The 20,789-nt window shown below is 41.8% G+C and overlaps 1 protein-coding gene across 1 annotated transcript in view; it reads right to left on the minus strand.

The window, feature by feature from the left end:
• Positions 1–20,789, minus strand: part of EBF2 (EBF transcription factor 2) — a 216,118-nt gene that overhangs the window by 25,039 nt on the left and 170,290 nt on the right. Inside the window, exons 8-10 of the mRNA XM_052644509.1 lie at positions 20,523–20,640; positions 18,837–18,967; positions 17,768–17,894 (exon numbers count right to left, since the gene is read on the minus strand). Coding sequence (XP_052500469.1) covers positions 17,768–17,894; positions 18,837–18,967; positions 20,523–20,640 — 376 coding nt within the window. The remainder of the gene's footprint in view (positions 1–17,767; positions 17,895–18,836; positions 18,968–20,522; positions 20,641–20,789) is intronic.

Raw genomic sequence — 20,789 nt, forward strand, 5'->3', positions numbered from 1 at the left:
CGCCTAGAAAAACTTTGGTTTTTATGTGTCTGCACAGGCAGTGTGTGATGGGTAGTGTGTGGCAGTAAACGGTATAGTCATTAAGAGAATCAGCTTTAGAGTCAAGTGGATCTTGGGTTTGAATCCAGCTCTACCATTAATTTCTGTGAGCTTCTGTTTAAAATCTAGCTCATGGGTTTGCTGTCAAAATTAAATGAAACAGTGTATATCATGTTCCCAGTACAGTTTTTTGCAATAAAAGATCTTAACCAATAGGAAGCCCTGACAGATGTATTTTTTTCCTGTTTATTCTTAGGCTTGAACATTCCGAGCATCTACACTTCATGATCAGCTTGTTTTCTTTTGATAAGTATATTAATTCCATTTAGTTCTCTTAATCTCATCCTTGTATTGGCTGAAACTTCCCAAAAAGTATCTGAAAAAAGGATGATAGTAGATATTCTTGCTTTTTGACCCCCTTTAAATGGGAATGACACACTTCCATACCAAATGTGATATTGGCTATTTGAGATAAATATTAGTTATCATTTTTTAAATTTATTTATAAATAGTATATATCATGGGCTTCCCTGGTGGCTCAGATGGTAAAGAATCTGCCTGCAATGCAGGAGAACTGGGTTCAGTCCCTGAGTCAGGAAGATCTCCTGGAGAAGGGAATGGCTACCCACTCCAGTATTCTTGCCTAGAGAATTCCATGGACAAGAGGAGCTTGACAAGCTATAGTCCATGAAGATGCAAAGAGTTGGACACGACCAAGTGACTAACATTTTCACTTTAGTTATCATGCTTTGATAAGGGCTTTTATCAGAAATTCTTAGAATTTAAGAGAATTACAGTCATATGAAATCTTCTCCAGGCTCCTCCCTCCATGGGATTCTCCAGGCAAGAGTACTGGAGTGGGTTGCCATTTCCTTCTTCAGGGGATCTTCCCGACCCAGGGATCGAACCTGGGTCTCCCGCATTGCAGGCGGACGCTTTAACCTTTGAGCCACCAGGGAAGCCCCCTTAGAATATATTTCTCAATATTTCATAATTAAATGGCAACTCATGGATGCAGTATATAAATTGCTTAGTTTATTTCTGAAGGCAATTCGTTAATATTTTCTTACGATTGCTGGTGTGGGGATGAAATCAATTACATCACCGAGAATGGCACCTGGCACATTCTGAGCCCTCAACAAGCATCTGTTACTGTTATTATTGCTGGGATTGGTATGCCCATATTAATAACTGGGGTACTGTGCATGGCGTTGTTGGCTTCTGATTGATTTTTATTTTATACCCACTGTGAAAAATAAACTGAGAAGCTTTCTATATTTTATCCTATGTACTATAAAATTTATATAGCATGGGTAGTATCTCTTGACTAAAAGTTAGAAAGAACCCCAGTGAAATTGTTCTTTTCAAAGTCACCAATAACACCTTAGCCAAACCAAGAGGAATTTTTCCATTCTTACCTTAAACTCAAGTTAGCATTTGACACCACTCTCCTGCTGGCAATGTGTCTACTCACTGACTTTCCTGAATGCACACTGCCCTGTTTCACCCCTACCACTCTAGTCAAGCCATCTCAGCCTACCTTGAGGACTGCTCTTCCTCTATCCATCTGATGCTTCTTGTGGCCAAGGCAACAAAAAATGCTGATGTTTCTTGTGGCCGAGGCAGTCTTCTGCTTGCCTATACCTTCTTCCTCAGCAACCTCATGAGTGCTCACATGGTTCCCATGTCAAGCTACATCCTGTCACAAATCTTTATCTGCAGTTCAGGTAACTTGCCCAAAACTCAGCCTTATTTTTCCAAGTATTGGCTGGAAATGTCCACATGAGTGGCCCATAGACTCCTCCCATTCAAGATACGGCAGTCTCATGCTACTGACACCACACAGCCATCAGCCATCAAAAAGTCATGCATTGCAGGCTTCCCTGGTGGCTCAGTGGTAAAGAATCCACCTGCCAGTGCAAGAGGCACAGGTTCAATCCCTCATCTGGGAAGGCCCCACATGCTGCAGAACTACTAAGCCTGTGCACCACATCTACTGAGCCTGTGCTCTGGAGCCTGGGAGCGGCAACTACTGAGCCCCTGTGCCACAGTCACTGAAGCCTGTATGCCCTAGAGCCCGTCCTCTGCAACAAGAGAAGCCACCGCAATGAGAAGTTCACGCACTGCAACTAGAGAGCAGCCCCCACTCACCGCAACTAGAGAAAGGCCGTGCAGCAATAAAGACCCAGCACAGCCAAAAACAAATATAAGAAATAAAATTATTTTAAAAAAAGAAATCATGCATTTCATTAAGGTTTTAAATGTTTTAGCATATATTTTATTATAGTATTTGCTTAAAGTTTCTAATCTATTTATGACTCTCCCCATAGTAACCAACTTTGTTACACTTTCTGAACAGTCCTATTTCTAATTTTGTCTTCCTTTAGTTCCAAAGAGAATATCCTAAAATTTCTAGGTGATTGAGTATTAAATTGTTAATTATTTATTCTAATTAATTGCACTGGATTCAAAAAGGTGGTGTACAGAATATCTGCCTTTTGGAATTTATTAAGTTTTTTTGTGAATTCATATTAGTCTTGTCTGTGTTCCATGGGAAATGCTTTAAATGTATTATTTAATATATCTTTTTGATCATATTATTTAACATCTTTTCTACATAATTGCCGCTATAAATTTACCCTTCCACATGCTCCTTGTATGTCTAATAGGTTTTTAATGTATATATATTTTCTCTAGTGACTAGGAAGATGAACACTCTATTTTAATTTACAATAGTACCTCTGACTTTCTCTGAAAATATTTTGCTTTTCCTAATTGCTTGAGTCTATGGAGCCCCTCCACATATACAAAATGTTGCTTACCTTTAATTCCTCCACCTCATTCTGTCTACCTTTACATTTTTGTTGATGGTTTATCCTCCTCAGCTAATATTCCTATTACTAGATTTTCTATGATCTGTCTCTTTTAGACATTAATTTCCATATTTCTGTTAAACCATGTCCTCATATTAACAACAATTCAGATACTGTATGTTTAACCACTTTTTCTGCTAACCAGTGGTCCTGTGGAACCATAACATTTCCATTCTTGACTGATCCAGTTCTCCAGCAGTCAGGTTATTTTAGTAGGAATAAGAATCGAATTCTGTCGGGGCCCTTGAAATAAGAGGATATTTTTCTGTCTTCCTCACACATTAGTGACACCTTCTCTGGACACAGAATTGTTGAGTATTCTCTTTGCATTCTGGATCAAGTTTTTGCTGTGTCACGTGTCCTTACCCTGAGGGGGGCACCTGGGAGGTTTTGTCAGGGTTCTCCCTGATTTCTTGGCTTGCCTCATCTGTTCCCATGAGCAGAATGTCATGGGAACCCCGCCTGCAAGCACAAGGACACAGAATCTTTGGCATTATAATGAGACCAGTTTAGCGTCACACACGAATACCAGGTCTCCCTTATTTGTATGCTTTCTTGAAAATATCCTTCAATAAATTGTGGATGGGGGCCAATTAAACACTTGTACTCATGTTCCCAGGTGGCGCTAGTGGTAAAGAACCTGCCTGCCAGTGCAGGAGACAGGAGAGATACGGGTTGATCCCTGGGTCCAGAAGATCCCCTGGAGGAGCGCATGGCAACCCACTCCAGTTTTCTTGCCTGGAGAATCCCATGAACAGAGGAGCCTGGCAGGCTACAGTCCATAGAGTTGCAAAAGAGTCAGACACAACCGAAGCAACTAACCACAGACATACGCACTCATATTACCATCTCACCCAGAAACACATGTAAGAATAGCTGTGGGTGTAATTGAATCATTCCGTAAACTGTTTTTTCCCTGCTTAACACTATAATGTCAGCAATTTCTGAAGACTTTTTCTTTAATAATAGGACTTTTAGTGGCTATAATATTCAACAATGAAAATTGTTATGATAGCTGTTAGAATGTACTGAAAGCTTACTATGTTACAGGCATTATGCTAATACCTTTTACATATATTCGCTCATTTAATCCTCATTACAACCCTATAACATGCATTTTATCCCTATTTTAAATGCAGCTCCAAGGTGGTGCTAGTGGTAAAGAATCCACGTGCCAATACAGGAGACACGAGTTCGATCCCTGGGTTGGGAAGATCCCCTCGAGAAGGGAATGGCAACCCTCTCCAGTGTTCTTGCCTGGAGAATTCCATGAACAGAGTAACCTGGTGAGCTACAGTCCATGGGGTCGCAAAGAGTCAGACATGACTGAGCAGCTAACAACAGCATGTTTACACCACGTTGACCATAAAGTAAGGGAATAACCCATAAGATAGAGAATCTAGCCACCCCCAACCAAGGTCCCCACTGTCTCCATGACTGTCCTTGTCCCTTCCCTCCCATCTTCACTGTTACCAAATTCTCACCCCCTCTCAGCGAAGCCCTAGGGTCTATCCTCAGCCTGCCACTAATATCCTTATTCCTAGGTCCTTCCTGCCGCTCACAGAGTAATCTGCTAAAGCTGGGCTCTAATTAGCGCACAGAATGCTTTCTCTTTCATAGACGCTATTTCTATATAACTTTATTTATTTTTGGCTGTTGGGTCTTCGTTGCTGCGTGGGCTTTTGTCTAGCTGTGGCGAGCAGGGGCCACTCTCCAGCTGTGGTACTCAGGCTTCTCACTGTGGTGACTTCTCTTGTTTCAGAGCTCAGGCTGGTGGGCACGAGGGCTTCGGTAGTTGCGGCTCCAGGGCTCTAGAGCACAGGCTCAGTAGCTGTGGCACACAGGTTTAGTTGCCCCGAGGTGTGTGGGATCCTCCTGGACCAGGAATTGAACCTGCATCTCCTGCATTGGCAGGCAAGTTCTTTACCACTGAGCCACCAGGGAAGCCCTCTCTTTGGTAAACTTTATCACACAGTTGTACCCACTGTTGTCCCTGTTAGATGAAAACCACCAGGACACCAGGGTGATGTCTGGTTTATCTCATCTGCCCACTCATCCAGACTCCTCATCTCCATCAGAAACAGCAGGTGCTCCTGACCACATGGAATTAGCAATTCACATTTTAAGCTGATGAAGCAAAATAGACATACTCATCTCTTTCTCATGTTGAGTGTTTTCTGGAGGCCCCTGCCAGACTTCCTAGGCATATGCTGTGGATGGGTTCTGTGTGTATCCAAGATGAGAAAGATGGTGAAATACACTGTCATGTATATCTATACGGACAGGGAATAATCACACAGATGTGTGCATGAGCACACACACAGCATGCCACTTTAGTGAAATTTTGAAGTAAAAATCATGAAGCCCAAACTGTTTAGTTAACACCGAAGTTTAAGAAGAAAAATCAGTCAATCCCTCAAGAGTTCAGCCTCTAAAACCTCAGGGTTGGGAACCTCCCTGGTGGTCCAGTGGTTAAGACCATGCCTTCCAATGCAGGGGGTGTAGGTTCGACCCCTGATCAGGGAACTAAGATCCCACATGCCTCTGGGCCCAAAATCCAAAATATAAGACAGAAACAATATTGTAACAAATTCGATAAAGACTTTAAATATGGTCTACATCTTAAAAAAAAAAAAATCAGGGTTGCATTGAAGTTTTTATTCTGGGTCCAAACTCACTTCCCACTGGACCAGCTGCTTTGCATCCTATCACTTCGGCCTCACTTTGAGTCCCAGCTTTCCCCACTCCCCACCTCCCTGGGTGTTCTCTGACTTTTCAGTCCTGATGCGAGCCAAGTAAACCTCAATTAGCTAATGAGGTGCCCAAGACCAGCCCCAAGACTGTCTCTAAGGGACAACAGATCATTAACCGCCATCATCAGTGTGAATTTACAGCCTCTGCTACCACATGGAGTGCGGGGGTGGTGTGAAGTCCTGCCAACCTCTTGGCTGAGAGGGACACAGAGAAAAGCTGGCAAGGCAAAAACAGAGTAAATTAAAAATAGGCTTCGATCTATAGGCTCTATTTATCTATGTCTTTCTTTGGTAACATTAACATTAAGGTAAAAGGTCAAATCCCCACTGAAATATAATTTATATTTACCTTTTATTAAATAATTATGGCATGGCATGAAGTTAAATATTACAGAAGCTAATCAAGGGGGAATTCAATAGAGAAAACTCAGACATGAGAATTTCGTCTTTGCTATACATAGAATGTCTTAATCCTCCACTGGGAGTCATCCGGGTTTGCTTAAGGAGTTTAATAATACACATTTCAACTGCCACAGAATCTAAATCCCATTTGGATCAGCCTTGGAAAAACTTTCATCAATACCTTGAGATTTCATAATATTTCTCCTGAGAGCCTGGATCTTATGTGTCATTTCTCATTTTGATTGCGGGTATAATATATGAGGTTGCTTACATATCTTTGACCCAATGAATAGATATAAACCATAAGCAATGTGTGAAGGGTTTCTTTTTTAAAGTAAATAGTATTTAACTAAAAATATCTACTGGGAACCACTCATTAAAAAAAAAAAAACTGGCTGTTGCTCAATATTAATTTTCCCAAAGGGTTAGTGAGATGGATAAATTCTATATGATTGGTTTTTTTCCTTAAGAGGAGGCATGGAGAGCAGATAATGCTTACCCCAGTTTTTGCCTCTACTTAAGTTTCCCAGAAATAGAGGTTCTTTCCATGGCCAACATGGAAAGGGGACTCCTGGTTAGAATTCTGGTCTACCCTCAACAAAGACAGCATTGACTCTGCAGGCAGGTGGTCATTTCTGCCTTTGACCAACAAAAGTACTGACCACCAAGATGGCAATAGCAAGGGCTGATCAAGTTCCTTTGCAGAAATTTGAGAGGAGACAAGTAAAATGAGGGGGCAAGGAGATCTGAGTACTCTGTCAGGCTGTGACTCTGGGATGTTGATCTCGGTTGCAGCTTTCTTCATTAGTTAGTCTTCAGTTGGCACCTAGGATCATCATGGAGCCTACGGATGGCCAATAACAGGCTGACAAAAGTCTAAAAGGCCTGAGCCTAGTTGTCTGTCTGCATCTGTGTGTATCCATCTGCAGCAGAGGGTCTTCACTTTCATCACAGAGCCCACGGGCCCCTGAGGGGTCCAGGCCATAGAATTAAAGGATCCTTCCAGCCCTGACTCTAAATCTCAACCTTCTCCAAGAATTAAAGAAAGCAATGGAAAAAGAATCTTGCTCAGGAAACCTCAAATCTATGTAATGTGGCTGCCAGGCAAGTACCAGATCAGAAAATGGACTTTGAGATGCAGGCACAAGAGAATACCTCCTTGAGGAACATCCCTCCATGGATAAACAACAAGGACCTACTGGATACCACATGGAACTCTATTCACTGTTACGTGGCAGCCTGGATGGGAGTGGGGTTTGGGAGAGAATGGATTCATGATTATGTATCACTATGTCCCTTTACTGTTCACCTGAAACTGTTACAACACTGTGAATCAGCTATACCCCAATACAAAATTAAAAGTTAAAAAAGAAATAAAAACAATACCTCTCCATATGGTGCTGATCTAAGACAGTTACTCTCCATTGACAGGACAGGAAGGCATAAAACCCTTGCTTGGGGAGGAATTTACAGGCCTGCAAACTAGCCCCTGCCTTCCAGCCCCCTTTAGGAAGTCTTTTCTGGTCTTCCCTCAGTGAATATGTCTTCAAAGTGCTTTGATCTTATGTATTAATTTCTGTGAGGCTTCCCAAGTGGCACTAGTGGTAAAGAACCTGCCTGCCAGTGCAGGAGACGTAAGAGAATCAGGTTCGATCCCTGGGTCAGGAAGATCCTCTGGAGGAGGGCATGGCAATACTCCAGTACTCTTGCCTGGAGAATCCCATGGACAGAGGAGCCAGGTGGGCTACAGGCCAGGGGGTCAAAAAGAGTTGGACACAGCTGAAGCAATTACCCACGCATGCACACGTGTATTTATTTCTGTGAGGTCTGACTTGTTTGTGCTATGATTTTGGTTTCTCTCTCTTGCTCCCAATCCTCCCAATTTTCTCGTCCATTCATCTATCATCTACCTTACTCCTCAGGTGTCCAACATTCAAGGCTATCTGCTCCCAAGGTCAATTTTTTCATAGCATTTGATGGTGTGATAGAGAAAAAACTGTCCCTTGTCTGGGATCTGCCTTAATTCCTAACCTTGACCAACTCTACCACCTTCAAAGGTAGGTGGACTTTGGTTTATCTCTCTGCAAAAACAAAAAGTTGGATTAAATGTTTTCTCAGACCCCCTGTAAGTTCTTGCATTATGATTCTAAGACTATTACTTATTTGTTGCTGTTCTTCAGTCTTCAAGTCATGTCTGACTCTTTGCGACCCCATAGCCGGTAGCCCACCAGGCTCCTCTGTCTTTGGGATTTCCCAGGCAAGAATACCTGAGTCGGTTGCCATTTGCTTCTCCAGGGGATCTTCCTGACCCAGGGATCAAACCCGAGTCTCTTACACCTCCTGCGTTGGCAGGCAGATTCTTTACCACTGAGCCACCTGGGAAGCCCATTATTTATTTATTTCATGAAAGTGAAATTCTTCGAGAAATGGAGATGGGTGGAGTTGAAGCCATAGGCTGTTGAATTGTCTTTAACTTCTGCTACACTGAAATCTCTCCCTATATCCATCTGTTTCAATGTAGCGAAGATTCAGTGTCACCAATTTTTTAAAAAAAAGAACAAAGATAATATAGGAACACATTATTAAGAAGCAGTACCTGACTTTGTGGATATAGGAACAAGAACACGAAGTGAGAACCAGCAGTGCACAAGTGAAAGATTAGATGGAAGCCTCTGATATTTAATTTTAAATGAAATATTAATTTAATATTTAATTACGCTTTGGTTTCAAGAAAAACTGCAGCAGCAAGACAGATTGTTTGAAGAAGGGAGTAATATACATGGTTAAGGAGACAACTGTAAAAATTAAAGATAAATTTCAAGGGTAAATCTAAATGCCACCGCGGAGCAGTTATGAATATGCTCTGCTCTCTGTAATATGTATTTAGAATATTATAGCTGAGAGCACCAGGCCATTAAGAGGCTGGGACGTCTCTAGCAAAATAACGGCCCCCTATTCTGGGGCTTCCAACGGAGACATCATTCCTCAGGCTCAGCCAAATGAGGGATCCAAATTTTATAGGCGATGGGGGTGGAGGTAACTTCAGTAAAACTGCAGGCTACCAGGGGGGCTATTCATCCAACCTGTTTCTAGTGCAAACAGGGAACAATTGTACTCAGGCCAGTTTTTGATATCTGAATTGGGTATTTTTAACTAAAAATCAGATTCATTTCTTAAATGAGATTTTTCTTTTTCAGGATAATGCTATAGGAAAAAAAGAAGAAGAAGTGTGATGTGGGTGAGCTATTAACATCTGAATCCGGTGTGCACATCTGTGCAATGTGGCTCAGTGGAACCCCATGCCCAGCCCCAGGGAGGGGACTGTGCAGGGTATGATTTGGGGGGCTGTGGAATAACCTAGGCTTTTTGTTTCTCCACCTAACTGCTTCCTGATCTTGTCTACTTTCTTGTTGATTAACACCTGCTCCCAAATAATGAACAGAGTAATCAAATACCTTTGTTTGTGCTAAAGTATTGGGTTGGCCAAAAAGTCCGTTCAGGTTTTTCCATAAGCTATATTTCCATGATATCTTATGAAAAACCCAGAAGAACTTTTTGGCAAACCAATGAAAGGTAAGGATTTTGGGGGGGAAGAGGTGAGTTGATGTGAATTGTTTGGTTTCTATAGGTGTCTCCATAGCCAGGGTGTTTTGACAGCTTCCATATTCAGCCACACACCTTGGGAAGCAGTTCTTTGGCTGGCACGTGAGCCAGCTGGGGTGTGAAGCAGTTCTTTGGCTGGCACGTGAGCCAGCTGGGCCCAATCGGCTCTTCTTTTGAAAACTCGTTTCCCTTCAAACCACTTGCAGAGAGCACACATGCTCTCTGGCTGCCCTGGCCTTCTCTGTCACCTAAAAACCCTGATTTCTAATCCAGACCCAGATACTAAAGGCATGATATGGTGGGTCTTTCAAGAATTCACCTTCTACAGTAGAGAACACTTGCAAAAAAGTCTGCTGTTGGTTAGTTGCTAAGTCGTGTCCGACTCTTTGCAACCCCATGGACTGGAGCCCACCAGGCTCTTCTGTCCATGGGATTCTCTAGGCAAGAATACTGGAGTGGGTTGCCATTTCCTTCTCCAGGGGATCTTCCCAACCCAGGGATTGAACCCGTGTCTCCTGCATTGACAGACAGATTCTTTACCACTGAGCCACCTGGGAAGCCAGCACAAAAGTCCACCCTTGATCAAACAGCAGTGAGGAAGGAAGCCAAAGAGAACTCATCATAGAAATTATGTATCCCACAGCCAAACACTTACAATAGTAAATTTTGTTCATATCTGTGTATTTCTATACAAAATATACTTGCATATCTACATTTCATATTCCCAGTGAGATAAATATCTTCCAAGTTTAGGTTAGAAAACTAAGGTGAGGGACTTCCCTGGTAGTTCAGTGGATAAGAATCCACCTGTCAATGCAGGGGACACGGGTTTGATCCCTGGTCCAGGAAGATTCCACACACTATAGGAAACTAAAGCCCATGCGCCGCAACTACTGAGCCTGTGTTGCTAGAGCCCATGCTCCACAAGAAGCCTGCACACCACAACTAGCAAAGGCCCCACGCAATCAAAAATAAACAAATAAATAATTTTTAAAAAGAAAACGAAGGCAAAGAATGGTTAGGGGATTTGTCATAAAATTCGGACTCAAATCCAGACCTCTAAACTCTCACTGATGGTCTTCCACTCCAGTGCTAAGTTCTCTCAAGTTTAATGACAAAGTGGAGTTCCATTCTCAAATTCCTTGCTACAGACCTCCTCTCCCTGCATCCTTAAGATGCAGTAACCATGGTTACCTGAAAAAACAAGTAACCGTGGTCTCCCTGGGTACCCCTACCAGGATTATTTTTCTCCACTGCTAGTTTTCTGCAGCAAAGTCAGCCAGGGGAGTAGGGGACCTCTCCCTGCTCACAAGCCTTGGCTGGTACCACCTCTAGGTCTCAAAGCAGACAGAGGCAGTGGGACGTTTCCTGATGAGCTGGATGCTCGTGTAGAGCTCTTGACTCTGAAGCAGCAAGCTGCACTTCAATAAATCGTGGTGGTAGGAGGAAAATAGACCTTCCTACATGTGAGAAGAAAATGTGTTGTTTTTCAGAGCCCTGATGTTTATGCGGTACTTGGCAGCAACAACCATGGGGAGCTGATTACTGCATTTTGCCTAATTATACCAGGTAAGTCCCATCTAATAGGCTTGGGTTTATTGTGGTGGTGTGTCCTTGGATACGGAAACCATCAACAGTTGGACCATGATCCATAAGATGTGAGTGGTGGGGTGAGGGCTGAAGGAGCGGAGGTTTGCTGGAAATTTCCTTCCCACCTCCTGCTTTTGGAGTCTCTTTCTAGAAAGTTCCACATACGAGTAAATACTATTGTGTTTGTGGGGTAATGACTCGGTCTGAAAAGAACTGCCCCATGTTGTCAAATACTTTACAAGCCAGGAAGTCACTGCAGCAGCCTGATGAGCAGGACTCAGCATTCCCAAACTCCTTTCTTTGTTTAAAATACAGATTCTCAGACCCTCCCGAAAGATTACAGTGCAATATGCCTGGAACAGGGTCCAGCACGATTGGTGTGTGTGTGCGTGCATGCACACATGTGCTCAGTTGTGTCTGACTCATTGTGACCCCATGGACTGTAGCTCACCAGGCTCCTTTGTCCCTGGGGTTCTCCAGGCAAGAATACTGGAGTGGGTTGCCACTTCCTTCTCCAGGGAATCTTCCCGACTGAGCAATCAAATTCGACTCTTGCATCTCCAGAAACCATATTGTACATACAGTTTTAAGCTTTTTTTTTTTTTTTAAATATATCACCAATGTCTTTCATGTAATTAAATATCCATCCACAGCATTGCTTTTGGAGAAAGAAATGGCAACCCACTCCAGTACTCTTGCCTGGGAAACCCCATGGACAGAAGATACTGGTGGGCTACAGTCCATGGGGGTGCAAAGAATTGGACACGACTGAGCGACTGTGCACCCACAGCATTTCTTTAATATCTAAGATGTTTTTCAGTATAAGGATGTTTTGTTATTTGTGATTGTTTACAGTTTTTCACTCCTATTAACAGTGCTTCAACAGTGCTTATTAACAGTGCTTCAGAATAAACAACCTTCAAGCAAACTCAATTATCTCCCAAGTATATATTCCTAAAAGTAGAATTGTTGGGTTAAAGGGTACATACATTTTTTTTTAAAACCTAGTACCATCAGGGTACTCTCCTAAGAGTGGAGAACTGTGTGTTAGAAAACCCCCACTTTCTTCTAATTTTGTCAACGTAGGTATCTTCATTTGTTTTAAAAAAAATCTTTGCCACCTTGATAGAAAAAAAAAGTTATCCTGTAGTTGCCTTAGATTATTAATGTGGTTGGGATTTTTGCAAACATATTTATTGCTTGATTATATTCCTTCCTGAATTAACTCCTGATGTTCCTTGCTAGCTTTTAGAGAGTTTTTCCCCTTTAATTTATAAGACCTCTAACATTCACTTGTTTATCCATAATGTAAAAAAAAAAAATTGTGGCTGACAAAGAATAGGCATAAAATGAACTTTGCTCAACAAGTAAATGAATATTTTTATGTGTAGGATATTATGTCATATATAACAAATATGGTTTCAGTTTGTCCTTATCCTTTCGATTTAATAACTGAAACTTAGACATGCAAACATTTTCTTTTCATGTAATCACATATTTACGCTCAGTGGTTTTTGTCTTTGGGATCAAGCTTTTAGCAAGGCTCAAGTATAATAATCTTTTTAAATGCCTACATTTTTAAAAATTAGTTAATTAATGCCTACATTTAATTAAAATATTTAATTCAAGTATGCTTCATTTTGTGATATGAAATTAGATATATAACTTTTTAAAATGCTTAACTAGTTGGCCCCACAACATTTGTTAAAAATTCCATGTTTTCCATGCTGACTTGAGATGTCTCCTCACCCATACAAATACTTCTGTATTTGTACTAGTTGTGTGCATAAAAACTGTTTATTTTAAAGTGTTTTCTTCTGTTGCGTGACATTTCTATGTGTTCCTGCAAAACCCCATATTCTTCTAATTACCGAAACTTAACATAGGTTTTAAAGTCTGGTAGGGCAAAGCCCTCTCATTTTTCAAAATGAGGGGTCCTATTTTAGCACCTTTATTTTTGCAGGTGAACTTTTGTAAAGTTTTCCCCAAACATTTTGTTGGTCCTTTGATTGGCATTGTGTTAAATTTATTCATTAATCGACATCTTTGCAATATTAAATCTTCCCACCTCTCCACCAGCTGGAAGTATTTTGTCCTTCCTCTGAACTCCCTCAGCACTTTATACCTTTTTAAAAAAATCACTTTCTAAGCTATACCCACCCAATTTTTCAAACCTGAAACTTGAGTCACTCCCTCCCTTTCCTTCCCCAACCTTCACCCCATCCAATCAATCATCAAGTCCTGTCAATGCTACCTCCTAAATTTCATCCACTTCTGCCTGTCCCCACCACCGGCACTCCAGTCCAAGCTGCCATCATTTCTGGCTGGGGCCACCACACTGGCCTCAAACTGACCTCCCTGAATCCATCCTAGGTTCCAAACCATTCTCTCTGCTGCAGCTAAAAGGCTCTTTGAAAAGGCAATGACCATGGCACTCCCAGCTTTAAACTATTCCAATAGCTCCCCATGGCACTTGGGATGCAGCCAAACAAGCAGGTTCAATCTCTCTTCCAGTCTGAACCCAACCTCTCTTTCACATTCTTTCTTCCCTGTTTCTAGTTACCGTCAAACACATCCCACATTCTTTCCTACCCCAGGGCCTTTGCACGTACTGTTTCCCGTGTTTGAACTGTCCTTAACCTTCTCCATTGGCTTAAGATTCCTCTGATATATATCCCCAGCATCCTCTATCACTCATCACATTTGTAATTCCTTGTTCAAGTCAGCCTCCATGATGATAAAACTAATAGCATTAATAATACTAATAATATACACCTTTTCAATAATAAGCTATAACTGCTCTCTATTTCAATGCTTTCCATGCACAGGTGTTCTACACCTGGCTTGTACCATTTTATGAGAGCAGGTTGTTGAATTTTCAGGAATGCTGTGAGCCAGCTGATGTCATATTGGTAGTTTGAAATCAGCCCTGGTGACAGTACCTGCACCATGGAAATCAGCAAATACAACAAACCAACGTGGGGCATGTTCAATTGATGCTTGCTTTAGGAATAAGTCAACCATGTCTCAGCACATAAGGAAAACAGAACTCTTTGCTGAAGTGCATGCATGTGAAGTCACTTCAGTCATGTCCTGCTCCTTGCTACCCTATGACGTGCCACACTGCATTGCTAAACATAGCTCAGCAGGCAGGATAGCCAGAGACCTGAGTCCTTGTTCTGACTCCACCTTCAATTAGACAGGCAAGTCATTTCTCCCTGGGTCTTAGCTTTCTCATCTGCAACAGATGGAGTTTGATCCAATGTTCTTTGATGTCTTATTATCTTTAAAGTTCTTAGATTTACAGGTAACATAAAATCTATTATCTTTACTACTGTGTGGGCTCCTTTCATTTTTTTTAAACCAAGCACTGTGTTTTCTGTGAATCATTTAGGCTCCTCTATTCTGTCTGGCAAGTTCCTTCTTTACTTTTGAAATGTCACTCTATGGTCAGCTCCTCCAGAAAGCCTTCCTTGGTTTCCCAAACTGAGCCACCCCTGCTCAGTGCTCCTATAGCCCCTTTTGCATTTATATCTCTTTTAGGACTCAGCATGATTATTATAATCTACAGGTGTCTCTCTCTCTCTATCTAGAACTGTAAGCTGCTAGAGGAATACTGATATTACTGACTTTGTGCCTTGAGCAATCATTTAGAGCTGATATTTGTTTATTGAATATATAGATTACATGGTTACCTGGGTCCTATCTTCAGAACTTCAGATTTAATTAGTCTGGGATCCAGCCTGAGCATTGATGCATTAAAGTGCGACCAAGGATGACAACCTCTGCTTTTGAAGGAACTTTATACATTTACTCAGACACACACGTATGCACATGTAAACGTATATGCACACAACACCTGGCTCCAAACGTCTATAGCCCCACTGAGTATTGCTTGTTACTTCGGAAGAGAATTGAAGATTAATTGCAATGCAGTTTTTATTCATCCTGCCTATCACCTTACAGGGCAGACCTGTCATCCATATTACAGTGGGTGCATTTGAGAAAGCAAAACTCTGTGTGTGAAATGAAACCCATTCCTCACCTGACTCCAGGGACAGTCCAAGCTCCTGTTTCCTGCTACCCACTGACCACTCCATTTCTGTGTCCTTCATAGGCTCCTCCTTGTTTTCCTGAACCCTACACTTAGCGCTTCTGATGCACCTGCCATCTTTTAGACCTCTTCCATCTTGTAGCTATACTCCCTTCCATGGCCTCTCATCCATCCTAGTGGCTTTAAATCCCACCTGGATGCTGACTCCTCCCTTGTTTGGCATCCTCAAAGTTTTCCCAGGCAAACCCCTTGTCCTACCTGCCTTTCCCACCTCATCTCCCCCTGACTCCACTCTGGCCACAGTGGCATTTTTGCTCTTCCCCAGTGATGCCAGGCTTATCCCTGCCTCTCAGACTGTCATCTTTTCTCTGTCTGGGACATTTGCCCCCAACCGATTGACTGCCAAGTGCTATTCTAGCTAACAATGGTGAACCACACAGAAAACAGAGCCCTGAGGAGGCCTAGGGACAGAGGAAATGTGAATGGACAGGAGAGGAAGTCAAAGAGATAAGGGGGGTGGGGACAGATTTCCACACCCGCAATACATATCTTGGGATTCCCTGATGGCTCAAATGGTAAAAGAGTCTGCCTGCAATGTAGGAGACCTGGATTCGACCCCTGGGTCAGGAAGATCCCCTGGAGAAGGAAATGGCAACCCACTCCAGTATTCTTGCCTGAAAAATCCCATGGGCAGAGGAGCCTGGCAGGCTACAGTCCATGGGGTTGCAAAGAGTTAGACACGACTGAGAGACTTCACTTCACTTCAATACACATCTCTGCTCAATGTTCCTTTCTCAGAGAGACCCTCCCTCATTCTCTATCCCTTCATTATCACGGTCTGAAATTATATAATGTATGTTCTATGTTGACTGTCTCCGCCTATAGTATGCAAGGTTTATTAAGATGGAGGGCTTTTTCTTGCCCACTTTTATATCCCGGAGCCTAGAGCTGTGCTAGCCCATGGTAGGCATGTAATAAATGTTCATTTGAATGACTGAAAAAGCTGTATCCCTTTGGGAGCTGGAATAGTAAATATTTTATTGCAAGTAACCCAACCAAGACATGCCTATCTCAACAGAGAAAACTCAATGACAAAATGTTAAATATATACCTAAATCATCCTTTTTCCTTCTATTCCTAATTGATTGCTAATCAGACAATTTATGCTTAAATAATAAAAGGAGGCTAAGTCCAAATGAGGAAGAAAACACTATAAAATAATATTATTAGAAATTTATAATAGGTCTGGTATATTTTCTTGATGATTTCTATACTTCTTTCCCTATACCTCTTTTTTTGTTGTTGTTCAGAGTAACAATATTCTGACTTCCTTGGTGGCTCAGTGGTAAAGAATCTGTCTGCCAATGCACAAAACGCAGGTTCAATCCCAGGGTCAGGAAGATGCCCTGGAGGAGGAAATGGCAATCCACTCTAGTATTCTTTGCCTGGAGAATCCCATAGACAGAGGAGCCTGATGGGCTACAGTTGATGGGGTCGCAAAAGAGTCAGACACAACTTAGGGACCAAACAATAATATTCTAGTGGGTCTCCGTGCCTTCAGCTGTTCCCCAACTAAATCAGGTTTCCTTTCCTGCTATGCCTAGCTAAGTTCTACTCTAAGTTCCATCTCATGGATCCCCACAGCTGTTGAACCAGCTTTTTCTTTCCTCCAGACATCAACTCACCTCATCCTCTGTGTCTTTGCACTTAAGACTCCCATAGGAGGAACATGCTTCCTTTTTCTCTTTGCCTATCCAAATCCTCCCATCCTTAAAAACGGTCTTCAGTATCATCTCCTCCTTGAACCCCATCCCTCTACTCTAGTTCATAGTCAGCTCCCTTTTTGTGAAATTCATATTCCATTCTTTGGAAATACTAAACAATTTGAACACTCTTAATTCGCCAGCTGCTCTGTTGCCTTCTCCAATAGTTTCTAAATTTCCAAATAGGGACCATGTCTTCTATGTTATTGTACCTTCCACCTGGAAAAAAGTAGTAGATACAATGTAGGCGTTCAATAAATATTGAACCAATTAGATCATTTCTACTTTCATAAAGTTTTAATATAATTTGAATCCCTCTGCAGCATCATTAGGCAACTTTCCTGAATCCTTTTCAAGAAAATTTCATTATAGCCAGCAACTCTGTCAAATATTTTATCTGATTTGTTTGGATAAAAGTCTTTTCTAGCATGGTTCCAGCTGAGTTAAATTCATAAGGATGGAATCCTGAAATGAGCTGCCATGACCATTTCCCAGACTGTGCAGAAATTGCTTACATAAAACACAACATTAGATCAACACATCCCCTTTCAATGCCTATGACCCAGTCCACTCTTGCCACACCAGTAGAAAGACCTATAAAAGTTAGAATGATTATAAAGTGGATAGACTAGGAACCAGAGCAAAAGTGAACCAGGAACCAGTCTCCCTTGGAATAATTTTCTTACGCACCTGTGTAAATGAACCTCCCTGGAGCTCCTTTGCAGAACTGTTTGGATTTATAAGACAATGTCACTTCTACGACCCCAGGGATGTGCCGAGGAGGAGTCTGCACTCTGATGGCATGAGGAGTTATTAGCTGAGGAATGAATAGGCAGGGAAATAAAGTCTTTATTATATATTATCATGGATATACTGAACATAGAACGATCATCCACTGCTATCTCCCAGGGCAAACTGCTGCACTCATGGTACCCCTTGTGCCATGAACGCCCTGTCCTATGTCTCAAGTGTTTCTGTCTACCACCCTGGAATTACCTTTCAACCCAACCTGTCTATCCTTCCCTTCCTATTAGCCCAGCTCAAGTAGCCCCCCTCACCCCAACCTCCTGTATCCACCTAACCCCCATCCCTGTAGTCATTCCCTCCCCCAATTCCTACACTGCCATGACCTCACAGATTGATTTGGCAATTTCCATATCCAACTTAGCACTGTTATATATCTTTTTGTAATTTGTCTTGTTTTTTTCTCATCATAGTAGAATAATTGGAAACTAGAGAAAAATTAAAAAAATGTTACCATTGCATAACCCAGAGACAGCCATTATTCATCTCTGGCACATTTCCAGTACTTTTCTAAGGAAGTGTTATATAATTATATTTTACATCCATAGATACTGTTGTCCTGATTTTTTTTCATTTAGCATTATATTGTAAGCATGTTCCCTTTTCCTGTGTCATTAGAAATCTTTCAAATATAATTTTTAAGTAAATGATGATACTTCATTTATTTAGCCATTCTCCTAGTACCCAATATCTAGCCAATTTCTAATTTTTCACAATTATAAACAATACTTATTACAGTGAATATTTCTTTTTAAGGGATCCATGCCTGTAGGAAATTGTAGCTTACATGTCTTTTAATCCTGGTACCCCACTTATAATAGGTACTCAATAGTGTGTGTGTGTGTGTGTGTGTGTGTGTGTGTGTGTGTGTGTTCATTTTGCTGACATTGCAGAATTACTAGTTTCCCCAGATCAAAAAAAAAGGAAATCAGGGAAGTGAGTTGTCTTTGCCTACCTCACTCCATACAAGCATGGTCCCAAACACCACTTGGAGGCCATCAAAGAAGTTGTCCCCAATAATGATGACCATGGCTCCTCCAGTGGTCCAGCCTTCACTTGGGCTAATGGCTTTGATGCATGGAGTTGCTAAAACGATAGGAAAGAAAAAGTCAAGTCTGTCTTTTGGTGGTTGAAGTTTGAAGTTTGGAGTTTGGAGACTGACTGCTCTTGAAAGCTCTTGGTTATCTAAGAAGTTTAAGTTGAGCTTTGCTGACTTGCCATCATTCCCTAATTGGTTGTTGGTTTTCACCAGGTCATTAAAGCCTAATGAGTTGACCACTATATATGAAAACACTTAGCTAATTGTGCAAAGGGTGTTTTTAAAACTCTGTTGTTTTTCCCCATATTTTATAAGTTGATCACACTGGAAATGTGTAAATCCCTTTTCTCTCCCCACCTCCTCTGCCCCAAGATGTTAAGATTTACAAGGTCTGTTAATGTGCTAGAGAAAGAAGGAGAAAGTAAAATCTACCATAGTTGAAGACTTTTTTTTTTCTGGCTGTATCAGGAGACAATTTCTAATCACTTTCCTAACTTTGTAGGAAAGATTGTCCCTCCCTTCTTCCATATGTTCGAGGCCTCTGGACTTTACATCCCAACAGGAACCCAATATGGTTTTCAGGCCATAACTAAAGTCAATCCATCACTCCATTTCCAGAGCTGACAGGGTCAGAGGTGGAGGAGAACTTTGGCAGGACTCCAAAAACATGAGCCCCCTTTGAACAGCCAGTCAATCACATCCAATCAGTCAAAAGAAACTGGATGGGTTCCTAGTTCTGAACCCTGGGATTTTCTTCTCCCCTTTCAGTGCCCGCTGCGGGAGAATTAACACCACTCCAAATTCTTTACTGATTCAATCATTTTCTTTCAGTTCATTAATTCCTATTTGAAATGATACAAGACACATTTTAAGGGCTGAGTTGGGGTGGGGGCTGGTGGGCAGTATACAGCAAGACAATACACAAAAACAGGAGCCTCACTTAGCCATTCATTCTGTATTACAAGAGCTTCTTAGACCAATGAGTTGGGGAGCGTGCCCAAAAAAGAACTTGGATGGGATTTGCTTAGGTTTGTCAGTTATCTTCCTCGATACACTTTAATTTTTCAGACAACTTGAAGTTTAACTGTTACCGGTATTCCTAATTACTTTAATGCACTTGGAAAAATTACCCAGAGCAGACCATGATTTTTTCTTGTCCAAGCAAACAAAAATCAATTAGTGTCAGTTTCATTCTGCACATTGTTTTGTTTTGCCCACAATCTGTTTAAGCGCACATCTGACACTTATTCATACATGTCTGGCATGGTAATGTTCCTGTTTAACTAAGATGTCATAGCACTACATTTGCCTGAAATGCCCATCTAGCAAAAAAATAAAGAGAGAGAGAGAAAGAAAAACTGACAGAACTAAATGAGAGAGCCAGAGAGTGGCAAGGGCCTGAACATTGGCTGGGAGATGTGTGGGGGTCACAACAGAGCAGGCAGAAGTCAGTGTTTACAGCTTCATGTTAAAATCCACACAGTCTTGCGGACATTCTCCACTCCTACTCAGAGACATCAATTTCAAATTCAAACCAGGAAAAATTTGTGAAGAGCGTCATTTGTCTGCCAGGCTCAGTCCCTCCGGAAAGCACAGCCCTACCTTCCGACGGGTCCAGCCTTCTGGCTCTCCGTCCATGCTTCGAGTTGTTGTGAACAAACATGTTGTCGGAAACAGCCAGCACATGTCCATCCACATTCACTGTTGTTGACAATACGACCTGCAGATTTCAAGGAAAAAGGATAGGGGGGAGGGGGTTGAGTTAATTTCTCAGTAAGTCATAAAAGTCACAGAACTGTTTTGTCAGACTTCCGTGTGGCTAATGGGAGATGGACCAGAATTTAGGGACAAGTCATGCTCTTGGCATCT

Source organism: Budorcas taxicolor, chromosome 8, assembly GCF_023091745.1.
Source record: "Budorcas taxicolor isolate Tak-1 chromosome 8, Takin1.1, whole genome shotgun sequence".
Taxonomy (NCBI): Eukaryota; Metazoa; Chordata; class Mammalia; order Artiodactyla; family Bovidae; genus Budorcas; species Budorcas taxicolor.